Source organism: Gekko japonicus, unplaced genomic scaffold, assembly GCF_001447785.1.
Source record: "Gekko japonicus isolate JY-2015 unplaced genomic scaffold, Gekko_japonicus_V1.1 scaffold729, whole genome shotgun sequence".
NCBI lineage: Eukaryota > Metazoa > Chordata > Lepidosauria > Squamata > Gekkonidae > Gekko > Gekko japonicus.
The window spans coordinates 391,938-415,092 of NW_015175378.1; the positions used below are offsets into that span (position 1 = coordinate 391,938).

At 49.4% G+C, this 23,155-nt stretch overlaps 3 protein-coding genes across 3 annotated transcripts; all 3 read left to right on the forward strand.

The window, feature by feature from the left end:
* The first annotated feature begins 493 nt into the window (after nucleotides 1–493).
* On the forward strand, nucleotides 494–5,661 carry LOC107122460 (zinc finger and SCAN domain-containing protein 31-like). The gene is made up of 4 exons (XM_015425565.1): nucleotides 494–563; nucleotides 1,994–2,731; nucleotides 3,050–3,173; nucleotides 4,993–5,661. Exons 1-4 carry the CDS (start codon nucleotides 552–554, stop codon nucleotides 5,643–5,645), a joined length of 1,527 nt encoding a protein of 508 aa, XP_015281051.1. The 5' UTR covers nucleotides 494–551; the 3' UTR covers nucleotides 5,646–5,661.
* Nucleotides 5,662–9,734: 4,073 nt separating this feature from the next.
* LOC107122452 lies at nucleotides 9,735–16,660 on the forward strand. Its single transcript, XM_015425554.1, has 2 exons — nucleotides 9,735–9,743; nucleotides 15,880–16,660. Exon 2 carries the CDS (start codon nucleotides 15,890–15,892, stop codon nucleotides 16,658–16,660), a length of 771 nt encoding a protein of 256 aa, XP_015281040.1. The 5' UTR covers nucleotides 9,735–9,743; nucleotides 15,880–15,889.
* A 2,197-nt stretch (nucleotides 16,661–18,857) lies between these two features.
* Nucleotides 18,858–21,681, forward strand: LOC107122461 (zinc finger protein 79-like). The gene is made up of 2 exons (XM_015425566.1): nucleotides 18,858–18,950; nucleotides 20,905–21,681. Exon 2 carries the CDS (start codon nucleotides 21,012–21,014, stop codon nucleotides 21,675–21,677), a length of 666 nt encoding a protein of 221 aa, XP_015281052.1. The 5' UTR covers nucleotides 18,858–18,950; nucleotides 20,905–21,011; the 3' UTR covers nucleotides 21,678–21,681.
* Nucleotides 21,682–23,155: the final 1,474 nt, after the last annotated feature.

Below are 23,155 nucleotides of genomic sequence, written 5' to 3' on the forward strand. Positions count from 1 at the left end.
TTGGGCTGGATGGGCCATTGGCCTGATCCAACATGGCTTCGCTTACGTTCCATTATAATTCTAGGAGACTAGAGTTTGGCAACCCTAGTAGGTTTGCCAATTGCCAGCTCTGGGTTGGGAAACGCCTAGAGATTTTGTGGGGGGTGGAGCATGGGGGGGGGTAATACCTAGAGATCCCCAGGTCCCACCTGGAGGTTGGCAATATGCACCTTTGACTGTCTTCCATCCAAGTACTGACCGTGCCTGACCCTGGTTAGCTCCCAAGCCCGGGTCAAGCTGGGTTATTCAGACGGCTTTTGCCGCTTTTCTATAATCAACTCTTCCCCTTCCGCCTTACAGGGACACATTTTTGGCAATTATTGGGTTAAAGTCATAAAAATCCTCTTCCTAGAGGGTCGGAGGAAGTAAAAATGGTGAGCAGGAGGCGGGGGGGGGGAGAACCAAAACAGTGGAAGCTTCCCGCCCCCCCACCGAAGGATCCGCTCTGATTTCCCCCAACTTCTGTGCTGCAGAAACGAGAGAGGAGGGTGCTGGCTAGGGGTGTGGGGGGCATGCAAGCGGAGGTGAGACGTATTTGCAGGGCGGAGAGAAAAGGAAGCACAGAAGCCTTGCTCTTCCCTCCCCCGGTCAGTTAGCGGGGTGGCGCTGGGTTCCCTAGAGGAGGAGATCTGGAGAAGGAGGAAAGAGCTCTGCAACTGTACCCTCCCCCTTTCTAGCAAAGCCTCTTTTTTTTGCTGCTTCTTCTAGATTGGGGGGGGGGGAAGTCCCTCCTCCTCCTCCTCCTCCTCCTCCTCCTCCTCCTCCTCCTGTCTGGGACATCCTCTGAAACCCCTGAATTCTCAATTCTGCAGGGGAGTAAAAGGCAACCTGATTCCTATGTCGACAGGGTGAAAGCTGACTCAAGTGGTTGGCTTTTCTTCTGGCATAATTATCTTTTGTTTGGCACCTGGGTCATTTTTAAATTGTATTTATTTATTTTATTTTACTTCATCTGTATCTCCCCTTTCTCTTCACTTGGGACCAATGTTCCCTCTAAGCTGTGGAGTCTTGTGAGCAAAAATTCTCCTTTGTGAGCTACTGGCATTAAAGTTATGAGCAAGCGATTTGGCTCCTGCATAAATTAGTTTGCTCTGGAGCCCTCCTTCCTGAGCTAAGACAAAAACGTGTGAGCCAGTAGCTAAAAAACTATGAGATAACTCACACTAACTCAGCTTAGAGGGAACACTGCTTGGGACCTAAGCAGCTTATACCATTCTCCACTCCTCTGTTTTATCCTCACAACAGCCCAGTGAGATAGGTTAAGCTTGAATGCCCCAAGGGTACCCAGGAACCATAAGTGGCAGGGTGGGGATTCGAACCTGGGTGTCCCAGAGCCTGGTCCAACATCCCAATCACTATACCACTCTGCCTCAACAGTTGTTTTATTCAGTTCTGTTCCTTCAAGGGGTATGTTTGGTTGCTTCTTTCAGCTGTTTTACTCTGTTTGCATCAGGAAAGTAATTGTATTAATGCTGTTGCTGCTATTTATTATTTATTAAATTCATTTGTACCTCACCTTCCTGCCCAATGGAAAACCAAAGCATCTTATAACCTTCCTCTCTGCTCATTTTATTCTCACAACAACCCTGTGAGGTAGGTTAGGCTGAAAGAGTGTGACTTGCCCATGGTCACCCAGCGAATTCCCATGGCATGAATGGGGACTGGAACCCAGGTCTTCCAGATCCTAGTCCAACACTCTGTGTTAGTAGTTCCGTATTATATTTTGCTTCTTAATGATGGTTGAACATTTTAAACCAAGAATGTTATGTGCACATTGATTTAATAAATATTTTTTTTAGAATGGATACACATTCAGATGCACGTGGCCAAAGATGGACTGTTTGCCTCTGTTGATTTTCATTCTTGTTCCAGTGTACGAGGCTTTTCTCCTGGGGGGAAAGCATTTGACGCTGCTTAGAAAATTCTAATCTCCTGTTTCATCCTTCTTTTCTAGCCAACAATGAAAATGGAGGTGCGAGGTACAGAGCCAGGGATGAGATCCCACAATGGAGAGAAAGCCCCTCATGTCAACCAAGCTGAGAGTATCCGAGAATTCTTGCAAAGGATCCCCATAAGTGAAGTTAAGCAAGAACCAGACGAGGGTCACCTTCAGCGCTGGGAGGTCCAGTGGCAGGGATTCCTGAAGACGGTGGAGTCCCCTCATTCAGACTGGGAGCTTCTACAGTCACCGGACGAGTCAGTCCACTGGGAGGATGCGAAGGGATTTCTGGCCTCCTTTGAGCAAGTAGCCAAAGCCTGCCGGTGGCCCAGGGAAGAGTGGGCGACCCGACTCCTGCCGGCATTGAGCGGCGAGGCCGAGTGGGCCTTCAGCAGGCTGCCAATCCGAGACAGAGAGGATTACAGGAAGGTGAAGGCAGCCATCTTGAAGGGGGACACCATTTGTCGGGAGAAGCTGCGCCAGCACTTCCGCCATTTCTGCTACCAGGAGGTCGAGGGGCCGAGAGGGACTTACCACAGGCTTCAGGAGCTTTGCGGCCGGTGGCTGAAAGTCAAGAGACACACCAAGGAGCAGATCCTGGAGCTGCTGATCCTGGAGCAGTTCCTGGCTGTCCTGCCCCCAGAGGTCCAGAGCTGGGTGAAGGAGCAGGGCCCTGAGAGCTGTGCCCAAGCCGTGGCTTTGGCTGAGGAGTTCCTGCAGATGCGGCAAGAGGCCAAGAGGCAGGAGAAACAGGTAAGACGGTTCCACTGTGGTATTTGGGGCCCTGATGTGGGGATGTCGGCTCTGCCTACCTCAAGAGGAGACGTAAAGAGTTGCTCTGCCCTCTGGAGTGAGACTGTTGCCCATCTGTCTGTCTTGAACAGTTGATCGTGGTGATTAACTTTTCTTCCACCATTTCATGAAGACGTCTATTGTCCAAAAATGGCCTTTAGCACTGTCTTTGTGTCCTGAAAAGGACCGTTGAGTGAGACAGGATGCTGGACCAGATGGACCACTGGTCTGATCCAGCAGGGCTCTTCTGTTGTTCTTATGACTTTACTCTTGTTGCAGGTGCTGATGCCGTTAGGGGAGGTGGCTGTGAGTTTCTCAGAAGCCGAGAAGCCTCCATCAGGCTTTGACCCCCAACTGTGTGCTGAGGCCAAGGAGGAAGACGATGGAGTTGCCCGCCTTCTGGGTAAGGAAGGGTCCCTTTTATGCTTGTGATCTGGGATGCTCTGAAGCTCCTTCCTGGTCTGACCTCAGCAGTGGCCCGTGAGGGAGCTCAGAAAATGTAGAAAAACATGTAAAGTTCACTAGCACCTACTCAGCTTTTTAGAAAGTAGGTGGAGCAATTGTAAGACAGGGCTTGTTATTGACTGTCCTCATTCAAACAAAAGGGGTTTCTACAGTGGCTGGACTTTCCTCAGTGAGTATAAAAGAGCAAGAGTCCAGGAGCACCTTAAAGACTAACAAAATATGTGGCAGGGTGTGAGCTTTTGTGAGTCACAGCTCATTTCTTCAGATACTCATGAAAGCTCATCCCCTGCCTCATCTTTTGTTAGTGTTTAGGGTGCTACTGGACTCTTGCTGTTTTTCACTGCTGCAGACAGACTAACATGGCTATCGATCTTGGTTTATTTTCTCAGTCAGTGTGTGGCTCCATTACACCTTCAGGCTTTTTTTTGTTCCCTCCCCACCCCAGTGTTTCCTTCATTTCTTATTATTCTCCTTCTGTGATTCTTTCACAAAAACAAGGAGGAAAGTATTGTGTTTGGCTCTGCTTCCTATGGCACCCATTTTGAGTTCGGCACTGCCCCCGTGGCACCCATTTTGGTGTGGCATTTACAACCCCCTGTCAAAATTCCAAAGGAGTCCACAGGCTGATAAAGACTGAGGACCCAGATCTCAAACACAGTATGCTCTTTCGGTATGTTTCTTATTCATATGCAAATACATGCCGATGAAATGAATTTGCCAATTAAAATTTATTTGATGAATCACTTAAGAATTATTTAAACTATTCATAATTTTTTACCAGACTATTTTGAATTACAGTACTTGCTCCCTGGAAAAGTCTCTGCATGTTCTTCCGTAGGCTTTTATATTCCTCCTTCCTCACAGAGACTTGTGGGGGATTACAAAATTACTTGACTGGGCCGATTTTATTTTACTTTTTTATTATTTTATTTTATTTGATTTACAAAATCTGTCTCCCGCTTTTCTGCCCGTATAAGGGCCACCAAGGCGGCTAACAGTTTAAAATACACAAGATAAAATCACATTTTGTATCCATTAAACTCAACTCTCCTCCCGAACGCACATCATTAAAATAATTATATTTTATTATAACATAATAATAATGTATTGTATTTTATTATAAAATAATAACTACATCGTTCAAATACAGATAAAACGTAAAAACAATACATACGAAATAAAATAACATACAAAACATAAAAACAAAATGGCTGCCATAGGAAGGGGAGGGGTCATTGAAGGAATGCTGAATGAATCAAAAATGTCTTCGCCCACTGGCAGAAGAGGGCAACAGAAGGGGACAGATGAGAGTTCCAGAGTTTGGTGCCATGACAGAGGTTGTCCTTACCAGTCAACTTTCCCACAAGGTCAAAGGGAAAGTAGCCACTGGGTTCTTCTCCTTCTTCCTAATGCCTTTGTTTCAACTTAAAGTTTTCTCCAGTGGAGAGCATAAATCCTGTTTGGGTTAACATAAGAACATAAGAGACACCAATGTTGGATCAGGCCAAAGGCCCATCTAGTCCAACACTCTGTCACACAGTGGCCAAAAATACCAGGTGCCATCAGGAGGTCCACCAGTGGGGCCAGGACATTAGAAGCCCTCTCACTGTTGGCCCCCCCAAGCACCAAGAAGACAGAGCATCACTTGCCCCAGAGCCCCTATAATAGCTAATAGCCACTGATGGACCTCTGCTCCATATGCCTATCTAATTCCTTTTTGAAGCCGTCCATGCTTGGTTTTCTTATACCTTCTGCAGGCCAGGGGTGGTTGACTGTAAATCAGGGAGAGAAATCAGCACCAGAAAACCCAGAGAGAGCTGGATTATTCGAAACAGCGATGGAAAACACTGAAGAAGCAGGCCCCCAGTGTGGTGTTCAGGTAAATGCCCCTGCAGATCTGCCAAGAGTCAAGTTCCAGCAAGAAACCCACCTGGGGGAGATCATGGATGGATCTGTTCCTTATGGAGGGGGCTACATAGACCTGGGAGGAATGGCAGTCCAGCAGAGGATCCATACCAGCAAGAGACACAATGCCTACGGTGCTTGTCGGAAGAGCTTCGGCCACAGCGGGAGTTCCATGAAATACAAGAGAATGCGGAAGAGGGGAAAGCCCCACAAGTGCTTGGTGTGCGGGAAGTGCTTTCTTTACAGCTCCGGCCTTGCCACCCATGAGCGGATTCACACCGGAGAGAAGCCGTATAAATGCTCAGAGTGCGGGAAGACCTTCATCTGCAGCTCAGACCGCAACCGCCACCAGAGGACTCACACGGAAGAGAAACCGTACGAGTGCGCAGACTGTGGGAAAAGCTTCCGGCAGAAGTTCAGCCTCAGCAGGCATCGCAGAGTCCATTCCAGCGAGAACCCGTATAGCACAGCTTCCGAACGCGGGGGAAGCTCCACCGTGAGCTGAAACATTTTTGGAGATTTGCCCGTGAGTGACTTATTTGTGGGGGGAGGAAAAATGTATTCAGAATGTTCATTAAAGAGAAAAAGGAACAAGATGTTTCGTCTGTAACCTCAATCCTGTTTGGGATTTGGGCCTGTTTTGGATAAGAGCTCTTATCAGCTCAAGGCATGAAAAGGAAACCAGAACTTGTCAGTGTGTGGTCTGAAAGTTCAGGACGGCCCTTGCAAATTTGGGACGTGCATTTGGGGACAGCCCAGGCAAGTTCAGGCCACGCAATTCAGGCCATTCCTTTCCTGTATAACAGGAATCAGACCTGCACCTCTTTGCAATTTGCTGACTTTTCTAGGTTGGGGGGGGGGCAGTGTGGAAAACATTGGGAGGTTTTTAGTTGTGCTGATTTCATCTCTTAGGGCTGTGGCTTAGTAGTTGAGCAAATGCTTGGTGTGTAGAAGGTCCCAGGTTCAATCCCCAGCCTCTCTAGTTAAAAGGACTGGGCCATTGGTGATGTCAAAGACCTCTGCTTGAGACCCTGGAGAGCCACTGCCTGTCTGAGTAGACAGTATTGGACCATGATGGACCAGTGGTTTGATTCAGTATAAGGCAGCTTCATAGGTGTCCAAACTTTCCGACTGAAATTACATGATACTGTTTTCTTTGCCTTTGTTTAAGTCTCTGAGCAGCTAGTAATTTTCTCTCAAGAGCCAGTGCTGGTGGCGGGATAAACTAGGGAGAATCTGCTAGCTCCTCGTGATGGACTTAGGGCTGGCGTCAGCATATGTTCAGGTGGGGCGGGTCCCAGGACTTCTGGGGAGGCCCACTGCTGCTGACCCCCATTAACACACCTCCCCTGGAACCCACCTGTGCCCATTCTCCCAAGTGCCCAGCAAAGCTCCCTCTAAGCCGTGGAGTCTTGTGAGCAAAAATTCTACTTTCTGAGCTACTGGCATTAAAGTGGTGAGTGAGCAATTTGGCTACTGCATGAATTAGTTTGCTCTGGAGCCATCCCTTCCTGAGCTAAGACAAAAATGTGTGAGCCGGAGGCTAAAAATACTGTAACTCAGCTTAGAGGGAACACTGGTGCCCAGAGTCATTGAGGAAAGATGTGGATGGTGCATAGAAGTGCTACTCCTGATAGCAATGGCAGCAGCATTCCCAGGTACATACACCGGCCAGGGGGGAAGATGGTGCAGACGGGTCTTTTCAAGCGGATGAAAGATGCATGGGCATGTGGTGGGAATACAGGTATGAGGGCGAAAAGGAGGGAATGGGGAAGGGGGACCCTGGTGGTGATGGGATGGAACTCCTGGGCACTGTCTGCTCAGCCCCCCCCCCAAAAAAAACACCCCTGGAACTGGCCCTAGACAGGCCAGTGAGATCTTTCCCACCATATCACTGCATTCACAATGACCTTAGTTCTCCTGTGTCTTTTCTTGCTCAGAGGAGAAGAAAATGATACTTGGGAATGTTGTTCTGTCCACACTTTCTGTGTCTTCTACCGGTGAGGAGGCCACCAGAGAACTCAAAAGGAGGCAGTTACCATCAACATCTATCTTGTCAGTCTTCCTTCGTTCTCCCAATTCCCTATGTGGTTTTTTTCCCAGACAGGCAGAGGAGAAGAAACTTGGACTGGCAGCAGAGGAACTAGACCAGGGGTGTCGAACTCATTTGTTATGAGGGCCAGATCTGACCTAAATGAGACCTTGTTGGGCCAGGCCATGTGCGTCATAAAATGTAATGCCAGGCAGCGGAGATATAAACTTTATAAAGGACACAAACACAAACGTTTTTTTTTGTTACTTAAAATAAAAACATGCTTAAAACATTAGCACTCTTGCAATATTTTGTTTATTTAACAGTGTCTGCTGACGGACACCTCTTGCTCTGAATTGTTGCATCAAAATGTCTGTGCTGTTGCAGTCTTCAGCATGCTGTTCGGGTGTGTATCTGTAAGCTGCAAACCTACGATGACGCAGCAGCAGCAGCAGAACTGGAAGAAGATGCAGAAGACAGCCTGTTCCACTGTGGGCTTGATAAAAGCCCTCCGGGGGCCTGATCCGGCCCCCAGGCCACATGTTTGACACCCCTGAACGAGACAATCCTCCTCCAACGGGCTGGAATCGGTCCTGAGCTGCCAGTTGCCGACTTCCGCTTTGTACTGTACTTCTCTTCCTACTCCAGTTTTGAAATGTTTTCGGGGGGACATAAGAGAAACCATATGTCAATATATATATATATGTATATTAAGCATGCAGCATCCTATGCTTAGAAGAATACACTTTCAGTGCTCTCTTAATTCAGTTAAAAATCTGCTAAAACAATTTTTTTCATGATGAAGAAAGATCTGCCTGGCTTATCGTGGCAGATCTGGAATGGAAACACGGCCCCTAGTACTGATTCAAAAGGATTTGCAGTACATTTATGTTGGTTCCAGCCCTCCTAACAAATGAGTTGGACACTTCTTGGTGCTTGGGGGGGGGGGAGCAACAGTGGGAGGGCTTCTAGTGTCCCAGAGGGTTGGGAGAAAGTGAAAATGAGGAGCAGGAGGCATGTGGAAAAAAACCCTCCAAAGAGTGGAAGCTCAGGTTTTCCCCCCTAAAGTGTAGTGGGTTAAACGCATGGAAAACCCGCAGAGACAGATGCAGTACTCTGCATGGTTCACTGGTACACTACAAAGACAAAGAGAAACAGCTGGCTGGCCAGCTATATGCATACCTGGGGACACACCCCTAGGTCCCGTTGGTGGGTTTAAATCTCCCGCCACGGTCCCATTGGTCCCCCAGTACAGGGACCAGGAGCCTAGTCCCCATGGTTACTCCAGAGTCAAGCTCTGGAGTGTTCGCTGGCCCCTGGTAGCGGTCAGCAGCGGACACAACATCCCCCCTGCCAGGAGAGCCACTCTGTGATTTTTCAACTTGTGTGCAGCAGAAAGAACATAAGAGAAGCCAATGTTGGACCAGGCCAATGGCCCATCTAGTCCAACACTCCGTCACACAGTGGCCAAAAATACCAGGTGCCATCAGGAGGTCCAGCGGTGGGGCCAGGACACTAGAAGCCCTCCCACTGTTGCTCCCCCCCCCCCCCAAGCACCAAGAAGACAGAGCATCACTTGCCTCAGCGGGGGGAGGGGCAGGGTCATGAAAGCCCAGAAGAGGTGTGTTTGCAGGTGGGAGAAAGAAGCAAGTAGAAGAGCCCCCATGTGCTGGTTCTGCCCACCTCCATCAGTGAGCAGGGTGGCTGGGTTCCCTACAGGAAGCGCCTCCCCACTGGTTCTGGTTGCCAACCTCCAGGCGGGGTCTGGAGTTCTGATATCCAGACTTCAGAGATCGATTGCCCTGGAGAAAACCGTTCCTTTGGGGGGAGGGGCGCTCTATGGCATTATGCCCTGCTGAAGTCCCTCCCTCCAGGAATTTCCCAGGCTGAAGTTGGCAACTCTACGCACTCAGCTTCTTCCCCATCTGGCGAAGGAGAAAAGATCAAACTATTAAAAACAAACAACAAGAAGAAGAGATTGGATTTATACCCCGCCCTTCACTACCCAAAGGAGTCTCAGAGCGGCTTACAAACTCCTTTCCCTTCCCCTCCCCACAACAGACACCCTGGGAGCAATGTTCCCTCTAAGCTGTGGAATTTTGTGAGCAAAAAATCTACTATGTTAGCGACTGACATTAAAGTTGTGAACAAGCGATCTGGCTACTTCCTGAGCTAAGATAAAAATGTGTGAGCCGGAGGCTGAAAAACTGTGAGCTAGCTCACACTAACTCAGCTTAGAGGGAACACTGCCTGGGAGGTAGGTGGGGCTGAGAGAGCTCTTCACAGAAAGTGCAAAGAAACAAAAAAAAATAAATTAAGAACAAACGCAATATAAAACCACAGCAAGCCATATGACAAAGTGGAGAAAAGGAAAGGAGAGCCGAAGGGGAAATTGACTCTGCAATATAGCATTTGGCGCAGAAACTGCCGAGGAAAGCTGCCCCCCCCCCCGTAGGTATGTGTATCTCCACGTCGTGCGTAACTACCTTATTCCGGGAGGCTGTCAATTCTGCACGCCCCTCCCTGCCCGGTCCCCTCCTCCGAAAACGGGCTCCAAGAGTGTGGTTTGGGGTGAGGGACAACTCTGAACTTCGGAGGGAGGGAGGGAGGGAGGGAGGGAAGAAAACGGGGAGGGGGGAGGCGCCCAGATTGGGGGAACTTGGCATCCCCAGGAAAGAAAGATGCAGAACGAGGGAAGGAGGAATTCAGGGTCTGGAAACAGACAGGGCTGGGGGGGGGGGGGTGTGGGGGGGGGGGGGGGGGGGGGGAATCGGATTCCTTTGCACCGTCTCCGAAGGCGACGTTTCCGAGGAAGTAGACTTGGGGTTCAGAGAAGGGTTAGCGATTTGCAAGTGCGAGCGGGAGTAAGGGATTTGGGATGGTCCCAAATCCCACCCCTCACACGTGAACATACATAAAGCTGCCTTATACTACTGAATCAGATCCTTGGTCCATCCAGGTCAGTAGTCAGACTGGCAGCAGCTCTCCCAGGTCTCCAGGAAAGGGTCTTTCACATCACCGCCTCCTCCTTTTAACTGGGGATGCCAGGAATTGAACTGTTCTCTCCAACAAGGAGCTGTGGTGGCTCAAGTGGTTAAGACGCTGAACTGCAGGCTGTGGAAGGTTCGAGACCCGGGTGCCGCATGATGGAGTGAGCTCCCATCTCTAGTTCCAGCTCCTGCCAACCTAGCAGTTCGAAAGCAAGAAATTGCAAGTAGATAAATAGGTACCACTTTGGTGGGAAGGGAACAGCGTTCCGTGCGCCTTGGTGTTTAGTCATGCCGGCCACATGACCACGGAAACGTCTTCGGACAGCGTTGGCTCTTCGGCGTTGAAACGGAGATGAGCACCGCAACCCTAGAGTCGGATTCGACTGGCTTTCAAGCAAGGGAACCTTTACCTTTACTCTAGCAACGGCCCCTTCCCATACACGAAGCTGCCTTAAACTGAATCAGAGCTTTGGTCCATCCAGGTCAGTCGTGTCTACTCAGACTGGCAGCGGCTCTCCCAGGTCTCCAGGAAAGAGGCTTTCAGGGGCTTTCACATCATCGACTGCCTCGTCCTCTTAACTGGAGATGCCAGGAATTGAACCAGGGACCTCCTGCATGCAAAGCAGGTGCTCTTCCACTGAGCAACGGCCCCTTCCCATACATGAAGCTGCCTTATACTGAATCAGACCCTCGGTCCAGCGAGTTCAGTGTTGCCTACTCAGACTGGCAGCAGCTCTCCAGGGTCTCAGGCAGAGGTCTTTCATATTCCCTACTGCCAGATCTTTTAACTGGAGATGCCGGGGATTGAACCTGGGACCTCCTGCATGCCAAGCAGAAGTTCTGCCACTGAGCCACGGCCCCTCACATTGCAGTCAAAATTCAGTGGATGGGAGATGTGGGGTGAAGTGCTTATGGGGGGGGAAGCGGGGAGGGGAGGTGTCATTTGTGTGATATATGTGGTTTCCCCCCTCCTTGAAGGGATGTTTGTCAATTTTGCTGGACTTGTTAAGCTATAAAGCGAGTTTTGTTTGTTTGAATAATGACAAAGAGAAACCCACCAGGACTGAGGGAAGAAGAAAAGCACATTCCTTTCTCCCACAAGTCCTCCTCAGACAAAGACTGTGGCCCAGCTAGGAACAGAAGAAGCAAGTAGACCTTCCCACCATCGATCCAGAGGACGCACCGAACCGTTAAAGTGACTGCACCCTCCTTCCCCTTTCCTTTGTCTCACCCCTTCCCCAAGAGGTGTCACTCCTTGCCGCCCTTCACTACCCAAAGGCGTCTCAGAGCAGCTTACAATCTCCTCCCCCTCCCCCTCCCCACAACAGACACCCTGTGAGGTAGGTGGAGCTGAGAGAGCTCTGAGAGAACTGCTCCTGAGAGAACAGCTCTGAGAGAACAGTGACTGACCCAAAGTCACCCAGTAGCTTCATGCGGAGGAGTGGGGAATCAAGCCCGGTTCTCCCAGATTAGAGTCCGTGTTCCTAACCACTACACCAAACTGGCTCCCCCCATGCTGTTATACATAGCTGCGACAAAATTAAATCTTTGGTAAATGACATATGCTTGAGTGAGAGGGGCAGAAAGAGAATAGTGTTTATTGATTTTAATTTGAGGTGGGTAGCCCTGTTGGTTTGCTGTAGGACAGCTAGATGCACATCCAAGGGTGCCTCAGAGACGAACAAGATTTCCAATATATAAGCTGTCAAGAGTGACAAAGGGAGTTTTGACTCTCAAAAGCAAAAACCCTGGACATCTTGTTGGTTGCTAAGGTGCTACTAGATTCCAATCCTGTTGATTTTAAGGTGTTGTCAGAGGATCTGATGGTAAGGAAAGCAATCAAAAAGGCTTGGAAAATCCTCCTTGCTTCACACAGATGGCGTCCTCATTTTATTCTCACAACAACCTTGTGAGGTGGGTTAGGTTGAGAAACTGGTCCAAGTTACCCTGTGAGTTTCAAGACTGGGTGGGGGATTCAGTTCAAAAAGGATGTGGACAGAATGGAGCGGGTGCAGAGGAGAGCGAGGAGGATGATCAGGGGCCTGGAGACCGAGCCCTGTGAGGAAAGGCCGAGGGACTTGGGAATGTTTAGCCTGGAGAACAGGAGGTTGAGGGGGGACATGAAATTCATGATTGCTCTCTTGAAGTATTTAAAGAGCTGTCACTTAGAAGAGGGCAGGGAGCTGTTGGCAGCAGAGGATAGGACTTGCAATAATGGGTTTAAATTAAGGGCAGAAAGGTACCAACTGGATATTAGGAAAAACTTTTTTACAGTAAGAGTTGTGCCACGGTGGAATTGGCTGCCTAGGGAGGTGGTGAGCTCCCCCTTCCTGGCAGTCTTTAAGCAGCAGCTGGACAAACACTTGTCAGGGATGCTCTAGGCTGGTCCTGCATTGAGCAGAGGGTTGGACTAGATGGCCTGGTTGGCCCCTTCCAACTCTGTGACTCGATGATTGTAAGGTTTGTCAGTTTCATTACACGAGGTCGAAATGGACAAGTTCATTTTTCTGTACATTATTGTTGTTGTTGATATTAAAATGTTACCAGGACTAAGATCCCATAATGATTGTAATGTTTTGATTTATCCCCCCCCCCCCCCCCCCCCCAGTTTTGTTCATGGGAGGAGAGATATTGCCTTCATACCCTGTTTATGGGTTTCCTGGAGGCATCAGACCTGTGGGCTTTTGAGGGAAAAGATGTTGGATTAAATGTGTCTTTGGTCTTCTCTGACCCAGGAGGGTAAAGGGTGAAAAAGGAAAATCCCTGTCAAAGATACACTATACGTCAAAGCTGTTGCACTAGTTCAGAGGCGTTGAACTCATTTGTTACGAGGGCCAGATCTGACATAAATGTCAGGCTGGGCTATGTGTGCCATAAAATGTAATGCTAGGTAAAAAGGTAAAGGTCTCCCTTGCTCGAAAGCCAGTCGAATCCGACTCTAGGGTTGCGGTGCTCATCTCCGTTTCAAAGCCGAAGAGCCAGCGCTGTCCGAAGACGTTTCCGTGGTCATGTGGCCGGCATGACTAAACACCAAGGTGCACGGAACGCTGTCTCCTTCCCACCGAAGTGGTTCCTATTTATTTACTTGCAATTTCTTGCTTTGGAACTGCTAGGTTGGCAGGAGCTGGAACTAGAGACGGGAGCTCACTCCATCATGCGGCACCCGGGTCTCGAACTGCTGAACTACTGACCTTCCACAGCCTGCAGTTCAGCGTCTTAACCAAGATATAAACTGTATAAGGGACAGCAGCTGGTAAGCTCTGAGTTGGTGTACCCTCACTGCAAGGCTTCATGGGCTGGGAGGGAGGTGCAAATGAAAATCCATGTGGGCACAGTGGAGACCTAGTGGTGCAGCACTGGGCAGATGCTCCCATGCTCTTGACTGCTGCAGACGAGGTTGTTCTGCCATGTTGAAGTCTCAATCCTAGTGGCTCCCCCCACTCCCCCCGAAGTCTCCTGTTCCCTCCCTTGCACCAGTTGCTCGCAGGGTGCATAAGAGCCCCGGATGGGCCAATTCTGGCCCGCAGGCCTTATGTTTGTCACCCCTGATCTAGTTCATTACTTACTGTATAGATAATTGGATGATTCTTCTTTCTAGGGGAACTGGTTGGTTAGCATGGGATATAATTTCAGATGGATAACTTTGAAAGATCGACAAAGCTTTTCCAGGGTATAAGCTTCCGAGAGTCAAAGAGCTCCCTTCATCAGAGACAAGTAGGAATGGAGATCTCAGAGTCCTTATCCCCCTGTCAGAAGGTGGGAGAGGTGTGGCAAAAAAGGGAGTCAGGATGCATTGGTACAGTACAAAATGGGGGATAGAATTGCTTATCTGCTGTTTGTTAAAAATAAAAGTACATTTGATCAAGTTACGTTGTTTGCATTAGTGTCAAAGAAAACTCGAGGAAGGGCCGTGGGGAAATAGAGGCCTCTAAAATGCTCCTTCTGTATTTTAATAGACGGGCTGCCCCGTCCTACGGTCTAATACATCCCATAAAACTTCTAAAGCCTCATCCTGGGGAATGTTAGTGTATAATGAAACTACATCTAGAGTGGCAAAAATAACTTCCTCTGTCTGTAACTGCAAATCATTAATGTGGTTAAGGAAATCCATGGTGTCTCTTAGATATGAGTGTGTGGTATGTACAAAGGGCTTAAGAAAGAGGTCCAAATATTGGGCCAAGGGTTCTAAAATGGACCCACATCCTGAAACTATAGATCTACCAGGGACAGGACTGGTGCCTTTGAATTGTTGGTAAAAGGTAAAATTGTGGCACCCTTTCTTCTGAATTCAGGAGGTAGTCATGTCTAGTTTTATCAATGTAACCTTCTGCTAGACCTTCCTCTAACATGTCCTGTATATCTTTCTTAATGATCTTTGATGGATTTTCTTTGGCCTTTTGGTAATGAGCTGTATTATTCAGTTGTCTATAGACTTCAGTAATATAGTCCTCTCTGCTCCAGACAACCATCGCCCCTCCCTTATCAGCTGGTTTGATAATAATGTCTTTTCTTTGCTCTAACTGTTTTAAGGCTTGATGTTCCATCCTACTCAAATTATGCCAAACTGATAACGTTTTCTGTTCCAAATTCTGTATTTCCTCTAATACCAATTCCTGAAAAGCTACAAGTCTAGGATTTTTAGTAGCTGGATTGAAGGTAGACTTGGGTTTTAAACTATAAATGCTGGACTCTGGAACCCTGTTTTCAGTATGATCTTTAAAGAAATCAGCTAGTCTAATCTTTCTAAACATACTCTGTATTTCCACCATAAGTTGAAATGTATTACGTGGAGGTGTAGGAACAAAGGACAGGCCTTTACTTAATATTGAAAGTTCTAGCTCTGTCAGCTGGACTTTGGACAGACTGACTACCTGTGGGTTGTCTGGCCTCTCCTCTTGTATCTGGGTCTGTATTCTTGAGGTGTGAACCTCTTTCCTGACCTTAATTCCCTGTCCTGTCCTAAAAAATTGTTGTTTCTTTTCAAAATAGAATGGTGGGAGTTGTTCTGGCTAGTTCTCTGTCCCGAGGTTGTCTCTGGATGTACACTGCTCTCATACTCCGAACTGGTATTTAAGGTGGTATCAAAAGAGACAGATTTCTTGCTATTGCCAGTTTTTCTCTGTGATAGACAATCACAGACCCTACCTTCTTCATAATCCTTCAAGTCTCTCTGATATTTGTGGAGTTTGACATCTTTTAATTCTAAGAATTGTTTATGAATATCCTTATCCAAAGCTTCCAAATGTTCAGAGAGGTCCCTCTCACTTATAAGATGCTACTTGCTCTTTTCTGCTGCTAAAGGTAAAGGTTCCCTTGCTCGAAAGCCAGTCGAGTCCGACTCTAGGGTTGCGGTGCTCATCTCTGTTTCAAAGCCGAAGAGCCAGCGCTGTCTGAAGACGTTTCCGTGGTCATGCGGCCGACATGACTAAACACCAAGGCGCACGGAACGCTGTTACCTTCCCACCGAAGTGGTCCCTAATTATCTACTTCCAATGTCTTGCTTTCGAACTGCTAGGTTGGCAGGAGCTGGAACTAGAGATGGGAGCTCACTCCATCATGCGGCACTCGGGTCTCGAACTGTTGAACTACTGACCTTCCACAGCCTGCAGTTCAGCGTCTTAACCACTTGAGCCACCGCAGCTCCCTTTTCTGCTGCTACAGACTAACATGGCTACCTGTCTTGATCGACTTCTAAGTTGTTCCTCTTTACCACGTAGATCCTGTGATATGGTGAGAGGCTATTGCTACAGGATCAGTCACAAGGTGGCCAGGATGAAAATGGAAGAGCAAGAGTTGGCAAGCTCCAGGCTGAAGGGAAAATTCGAAGGAGCAGGAAAATCTCATGTCCACCAGGCTGGGAGTATCCAGGAATTCCTGCAGAGGAGACCGGGGGAACATATTAAACGTGAACAGGATGAGAGACAGTTTCAGCAATGGGAAGACCAGTTGCAGGATTTTCTGAAGACCGTGGAGTCCCCTCAGTCAGGCTGGGGAGCCCCACTGACACCAGAGGAGACCTCTCCCTGGGATGACACCAAGGCCTTTCTGGCTTCCTTCGAAGAAGTGGCCGAAGCCTGCCGGTGGCCCAGAGAAGAGTGGGTGACCCGACTCCTGCCAGCCCTCAGCGGAGAAGCTGAGCAGGCCTTTAGCAGGCTAGATCCCAGAGACAGAGAGGATTATGGGAAAGTGAAGGCTGCCCTTTTACGAGGGGATGCCATGAGGAGAGAAAGGATGCGCCAATATTTCAGGTGTTTCCGCTACCAGGAGGCCGAGGGGCCGAGAGGGGCTTACAGCCGGCTCTGGGAACTTTGTCACGGTTGGCTGAGGGTAGAGAAACACACCAAGGAGCAGATCTTGGAGCTGCTGGTCCTGGAACAGCTTCTGACCATCTTACCCCAGGAAATGCAGAGCTGGGTGAGGGAACGAGGGCCGGAGACCGGTGTTCAGGCGGTGGCCCTGGCTGAGGACTTTCTGCTGAAGCAGCAAGAGCAGGAATAAACAGGTGAGACAGTTTCATCGTGATGTTTGTGAGTGATCCACAGTAAAGTAAGACTGGAGATAAACTACCTTTTTTGACCCAGACAGTTCTAAAAAGGGATGCTGCTTATGGTTTGTAAAAACTTTAGTTCTGGTGAACGGGTTCTAAATGATGGCTCCTTGAAGACAAGAATTTAGGGTTTCCAGGCCAGAAGTTACGACGGGCAGGGGTCATTTCCTGCAGGAGCGCACAGCGGCAGTAAAGAGCCCAGGGGGCGGGCACATGCCACAAGCCCCACCCCCTGCTCCCAGCAGCCCTCAGTGAGAGCAAGAAGCAGCCAGGTTAGTTGTAGAGCTCCCCTCCCCCATTCCAAAACAGTCCAGTGGCACCTTTAAGACCCAGTTTTATTCAGGTACAAGCCCTCCCTCCTCTGCGAGGACAGATCTGCACGTTCCCCCCCCCCCCCATAGCTAGCAATCCAAAACAGTCCAGTGGAGCCTGAGCGGTGGGTGTTGCCTTCTGACACACTTCCGGTGATGTCAGGGTGTGTGGCATATGCAGATAAGTTATGCTAATGAGTTATGCTAATGAGCTCCTGCACCTCTTTTTCTACGAAATGACCCCTGACGACGGGTAGCTCTAGGAATCACCAGAAACTCCGGCGATTTCAAGAATTGCCTGCAATCACTTCTGGGTTTTCCTTGAAAGTGACATAATGGCACATGCAACACTGCCATTTAATACCTCAGCCTGCCTCAGTCGCTACGTGGATTGGTGAAGGGCAGTGCCCTACCAAGGAAATGGTAAGCCTTAGACAAGATAGAACTTTAGAAAATTTTGTACAGCAGGGGAAAGTGGATAGCCAGCACTTTTCCTAAGCATTCTAAAATACTAGTGGTCACTCAGTGAAGTTAACGGCTCAGAGAGAGATAAGAGGAAGCTCCAGCAAGGAGAGCCAGCATGGTGTAGTAGTTACACTGTAGGACTAGGATGTGTGGGACCCAGGTTTGAATCCTGACTTGTGTCATGTAAGCTTGTTGGTTGACCTTGGGCCAATCACACACTCTCGGTCTAACCTACCTCAAAGGGTTGTTGTGAGGATAGAATGGAGGACAGGAGGACGAGGTAAGCCACTTTGGGTTCCCACTGGAGAGAAAGATAGGGTATAAATGAAGTATAATCAGGGGTCATTTTGTAGAAAAAGAGGTGCAGGAGCTCATTAGCATAACTCATTTGCATATCTCATTTGCATATGCCACACCCCCTGACATCGCCGGAAGTGTGTCAGAAGGCAACACCCACCGCTCAGGCTCCACTGGACTGTTTTGGATTGCTAGCTATTGGGGGGGGGGTGGAACGTGCAGATCTGTCCTTGCAGAGGAGGGAGAGCTTGTACCTGAGTAAAACTTGGTCCTAAAGGTGCCACTGGATTGTTTTGGGCCGAGGGGAGCTCTGCAACTTACCTGGCTGCTTCTTGCTCTGACTGAGGGCTGCTGGGAGCAGGGGGTGGGGCTTGTTGCATGTACCCGCCCCTTGGGCTCTTTACTGCCGGAGCTCCATTCCTGTCCGCTCCTGCAGGAAATGACCCCTGAGTATAATATTTATTTATTTATTTATTTATTATATTTATACCCTGCCCAACCCGCAAACAGGCTCAGGGCGGCTAACAAAATGGGCTCAGGGCGGCTAACATTATTAATAAATAATGTGTGTGTGTGTGTGTGAGAGAGAGAGAGACAGAGAGAGAGAGAGAGCGCGCAAGCCCTTGATCAGCATGGTCTTTTAAGGGTCCCTGTCCTGAGGACGAATTTAAATTTTGTCAGCTTGGAAGACACCAGAAGGCAGGAAGGGACGACAGTGATGTCCACTGGGAGACTGGATACTGTTGCATCAGCTTAGGTTTAGTTTCAATTTCCAGGTGAGGACTAGGCCATTTTACCCACCAAGAATAATAGAATCATAGAATCACAGAGTTGGAAGGAGCCATACAGGCCATCTGGTCCAACCCCCTGCTCAGTGCAGGATCAGCCTAGAGTATCTCTGACAAGGGTTTGTCCAGACGCTGCTTCAAGACTGCCAGTGGGAGGGGGGGGGACGACCCCACAACCTCCCTAGGCAGCTGATTCCACTGTTGCACAGTTCAAGCTGCATGCCCCCCTTCTCAGAAAGGGACCTTTTTGTCATTTCAGTTGCTGATGCCCTATTTGGAGGCAGCGGTGAGTTTCTCTGAAGCAGGACAGACTCTGTCTGAAACCAAGGCGAGACAGCTGTGCACAGAGGCCAAAAGGGGAGGTGATGCCAGCTTGTGGGGTAAGTCCCATTCCTTGTGCCTCTATCTCTGGACATTTAGAAATGACCGGCCCCGGTCACACGGGCCAGATATCGCGGGGGGAGGCGTGGCTAATTGCCCTGGCGCAGTTTGATCCGCGATTACATGATCAGTTGCGCCGGCGGCACACCACCAGATATCGCGGGGGGCGTGGCTAATTGCCCCGGCACAGTTTGATCCACGATTACGTGATCAGACGTGCCGGCGGCACACAACCAGATACCGCGGGGGGGGGGCGTGGCTAATTGCCCCCGCGTAGTTTGATCCGCGATTACGTGATCAGATGCGCCGGCGGCACACCACCGGTCTTTCCCTCAGTGCCGGCGGGTAAATGAGGGACCGGAGGGGAATGCCGCGTGCCGGCGCGATCACACCATGGGCGTCTGGAGGCAGCCCGTGGCAAACGTTTACTAGTAGCTTGGAGGTACTAGTTTTTTAACTCACATTGTTGCCGGTAAGCCACGGGTGCGCTCCACTTCCCAGATGTTGGGGTGTGATCGCGCCCGGATAATCCGCCCACCATCCGTGCCTCTCTCGCGGCAACTTTGCTGTGTGACTGGGGCCTCTGTAAAGTTACTCATCTCCTCCATTAAGGGGGTTCTGGGGCACCTATTCTCATATGTGTGTGTGTAAAAAGGAATACAAAATTTTAAAGATCAATAGTTTGTTCAGTAGTTCAATAGGATATTGGTATTGTGTTGACATTTCTGGTATTTTTTGTTTGTGTTCATTCTGCATGTAAATTCCAGATTCAAGTCCATTAATACATTAGAGACCAACACGTTTTTTTTGGGTATAAGCTTTCAGGAGTCAAAGCTCTCTTCATCAGATAAGGTAACCCATGAACGGAGCTTTGACTCTCGAAAACGTATACTCCAAAAATCTTGTTGGTCTCTAAGGAGCTACAGGACCCCAGTCTAGCTGTTCTCCTGCAGACCAACATGACGACCCTCTCCAAGTTAGGAAGAAATAGGGTATTAAGAAGAAGGTTTGGTTGGAACAGATTTGGTCCATCCTCTGCCATGACTCCCACCGGATGATTAGGGTTGCCAGCCAGCAGATTCCAGTTGGAATTTAGGGGGCGCCACACTGCATGATGGCATTATGCCATTTCTGGGGAAAACTTGGAATTGACATTGCACCTCTCTAGGTAAAACCATAGAGTGTCCAGCAATTCCTGGAGCGGCATGACATCACTTCCAGATTCTCCTGGTGGTGACATCATGCTGTTGTGCCTGTAGCAATGCTTTTTTTCTCCTGTGGCAACCTGAGCAGAAGCAGCAGGGCTATTTTTGGGCAGGAAGGCACAGGAACGGAGTTCCGGCTGGCTTCAAAGTTGGCCACACCCACTACAGCCAAAACATCTGCGTGCGTGGCTACAGAGGGAAGGCCTGGAGAGTGACCCTCCCCCCAGCGACTCCAAGGCGGGCGGGCCAGGGGGGGCCCTGGAAGGATCGGGGAGACATTTAAATGCCTCCCTGTGCCTCCCCTGGCCTGTCCAAGGGCCGGCTTGCTCGGGCTCCCCGCAATTGTGGGGCACGCAGGCAAACGAAGGGGAGGCATGGGGTGTGGCCTAATATGCTAATGTGCTGTGATGTTGGGGCTGTAGCCTAATATGTTAATGAGTTTCTGCTGTTGGGTGTGGCCTATTATGCTAATGAGTTCCTGCTGGGCTTTTTCTACAAAAAAAGCCCTGACCAGCAGGCAATGGGAGCTGAGGGCTGGAGTTCTCCCACCCCCACCAGGTAAGTGGCAGTCCTATGGATGATCCTGCTGGCCAAGCCATTCACTGTCAGCTTAACCTTTCAGGGTTGTTGTGAGGATAGAATGGAGAAGAGAGAGCTGTTTGCTGCTCTGAGCTCCTTGAAAGAAAAAATGTCACAGATTTCTCTGAAGAGAGATTGATGTCACATGTTGTCTTCTTCATTCCGGCAGAACACGGACAAGTCTGTGAGGGTGAAGCACAAAAACATCTATTGGAGAGCCCAGAGCAGGTGGAACCATTCCCCAAAAGACCCAGAGAAGATTTCCCCCAGGGTCCCATGCGCTCGGATGCTTCTGAGCTTGAATACGGTCCAAAGATACAATCAGGTGACCAGCCCTACTTGGTTCCTTCAGATGATAAGGCCTTCAAGAGACGTCCACAGCCACACGAGCAAAGTTCACCTGGAGTGTCTGAGGAGGGTCCTAAGCCAGGCTCAGAGTTTGTTAAACATGAGATCACCCATGTTCAGGAAGCGCTATACCAATGCACCGAGTGCGGGAAGAACCTTAGTCGCAAGGACCACCTGAAGAGGCACCAACAGATCCATAGCAGGAAGAAGAAACCCCACCAGTGCTCTTATTGTGGGAAGTGCTTTCGGCAGAGGTCGGACCTGGTTTTCCACGAGAGGATCCACACGGGAGAGAAACCACACAAGTGCTCCATCTGTGGAAAGGACTTCAGAAGCACCTGCCAGCTGATTGTCCACGAGAGGATTCACACCCGGGAGAAACCCTACAAGTGCTCGGCCTGTGGCAAGAGCTTCAGCCAGAATGCAAACCTCACTGTCCACCAAAGGACCCATACGGGCGAGAAGCCGTACAAGTGCTCGGCCTGCGAGAAGACCTTCATACAGAAGTCGCACCTCATGAAACACGAGAGAACCCACGCCAGGGAGAAGGCGCTCAAGTGTCTCGCTTCCTTTGGAATGAGCTTCTTAAACTGACACTGAGGGGGAAATCACAGACTGAGAGGGAAGCAGTTTGGTGTCGTGGTTAAGTGTGCGTACTCTAATCTGGGAGAACCGGGTTTGATTCCCCACTCCTCCACTTGCACCTGCTGATGTGACCTTGGGTCAGTCACAAGCTCTGGCACAGCTGTCCTTGAAAAAGAGCAGTTTGTGTCAAGAGCTCTCTCAGCCCCACCCACCTCACAGGGTGTCTGTTGTGGGGAGGGGAAGGGAAAGGAGTTTGTAAGCCGCTCTGAGACTCCAAGTGAAGGGTGGGGTATAAATCCAATCTCTTCTTCTTCTTCTTCACTTGTTTTCGAATGCGTTCCTTGTCTTCCAGAAAAGATTCTGGAGAAGATGCTACCAGTTGTGGGCAAGTTGCCATAACATTCTCACAGGACGCCAAAGCATACCTCCCTAGCCCCATTTCCTCAGGGAAGCTGCCTCAGACCATTTAAGAAGAAGAAGGAGAAGAACAGTTGGAGCGGTTCCTTAGTGGAACAGGCTCCCTCGGGAGGTGGTGGGCTTTCCTTCTTTGGAGTTTATCAAACAGAGGCTAGATGGCCATCTGACAGTAATGCTGATTCTGTGAATTTAGGCAGATCATGAGAGGCAGGGAGGGTTGTTGTATCAGTGCTTAGTTCTCATGGCCCCTTCTTACATGCCCAGGGAAATGCCAATCGCCACTTTGGGGTCAGGAAGCAATTTTCTCCAGGCCAGTTTGGCCAGGGGTCCTGGAGAGGCTCCCTCCCTCTTCTGGGCATAGAACAGGGGTATTTGTGAATTTCCTGCATTGTGCAGGGGAGTTGGACTAGATGCCCCTGGAGATCCCTTCCAACTCTATGATTCTGAGATTCTAAGGGTTGGTTTTATACCCCACTTTTCTCTACTCTAAGGAGTCTCAAAGCAGCTAACAATTGCCTTTTTCTTCCTCCCCCTACAACTGTCCTCTTGTGAGGTAGGTGGGGCTGAGAGAGTTCTAAGAGAACTGTGGCTGGCCCAAGATCACCCAACAGGCTTCATGTGGAGGAATGGGGAATCAAGCTCGGTTCTCCAGATTACAGTCCACTGCTCTTTGCCACTACACCATGCTGGCTCTAGGTCAGACTCTGTGGTTCTTGGGCCTAACCTAACTAATCCTGTCAGATCTCGGAAGCTTAGCAGGGTCGGATGGGAGACCACCGAGGAGCTCTCTGCAGAGGAAGGCCATGGCAAACCATCTCTGCGTCTTACTTGCCCTGAAAGCTGCTTGCTGGAGTCACCATAAGTTGGTTGTGACTTGATGGCACTTAGATACATATGTGCAGGGGTCATTTCGTAGAAAAAGAGGTGCAGGAGCTCATTAGCATAATTCATTAGCACATTTGCATATGCCATGCCCCCTGACATCACCGGCAGCGTGTCAGAAGGCAACACCCACTGCTCAGGCTCCACTGGACTGTTTCAGATTGCTAGCTATGGGGGGGGGGGGGCCG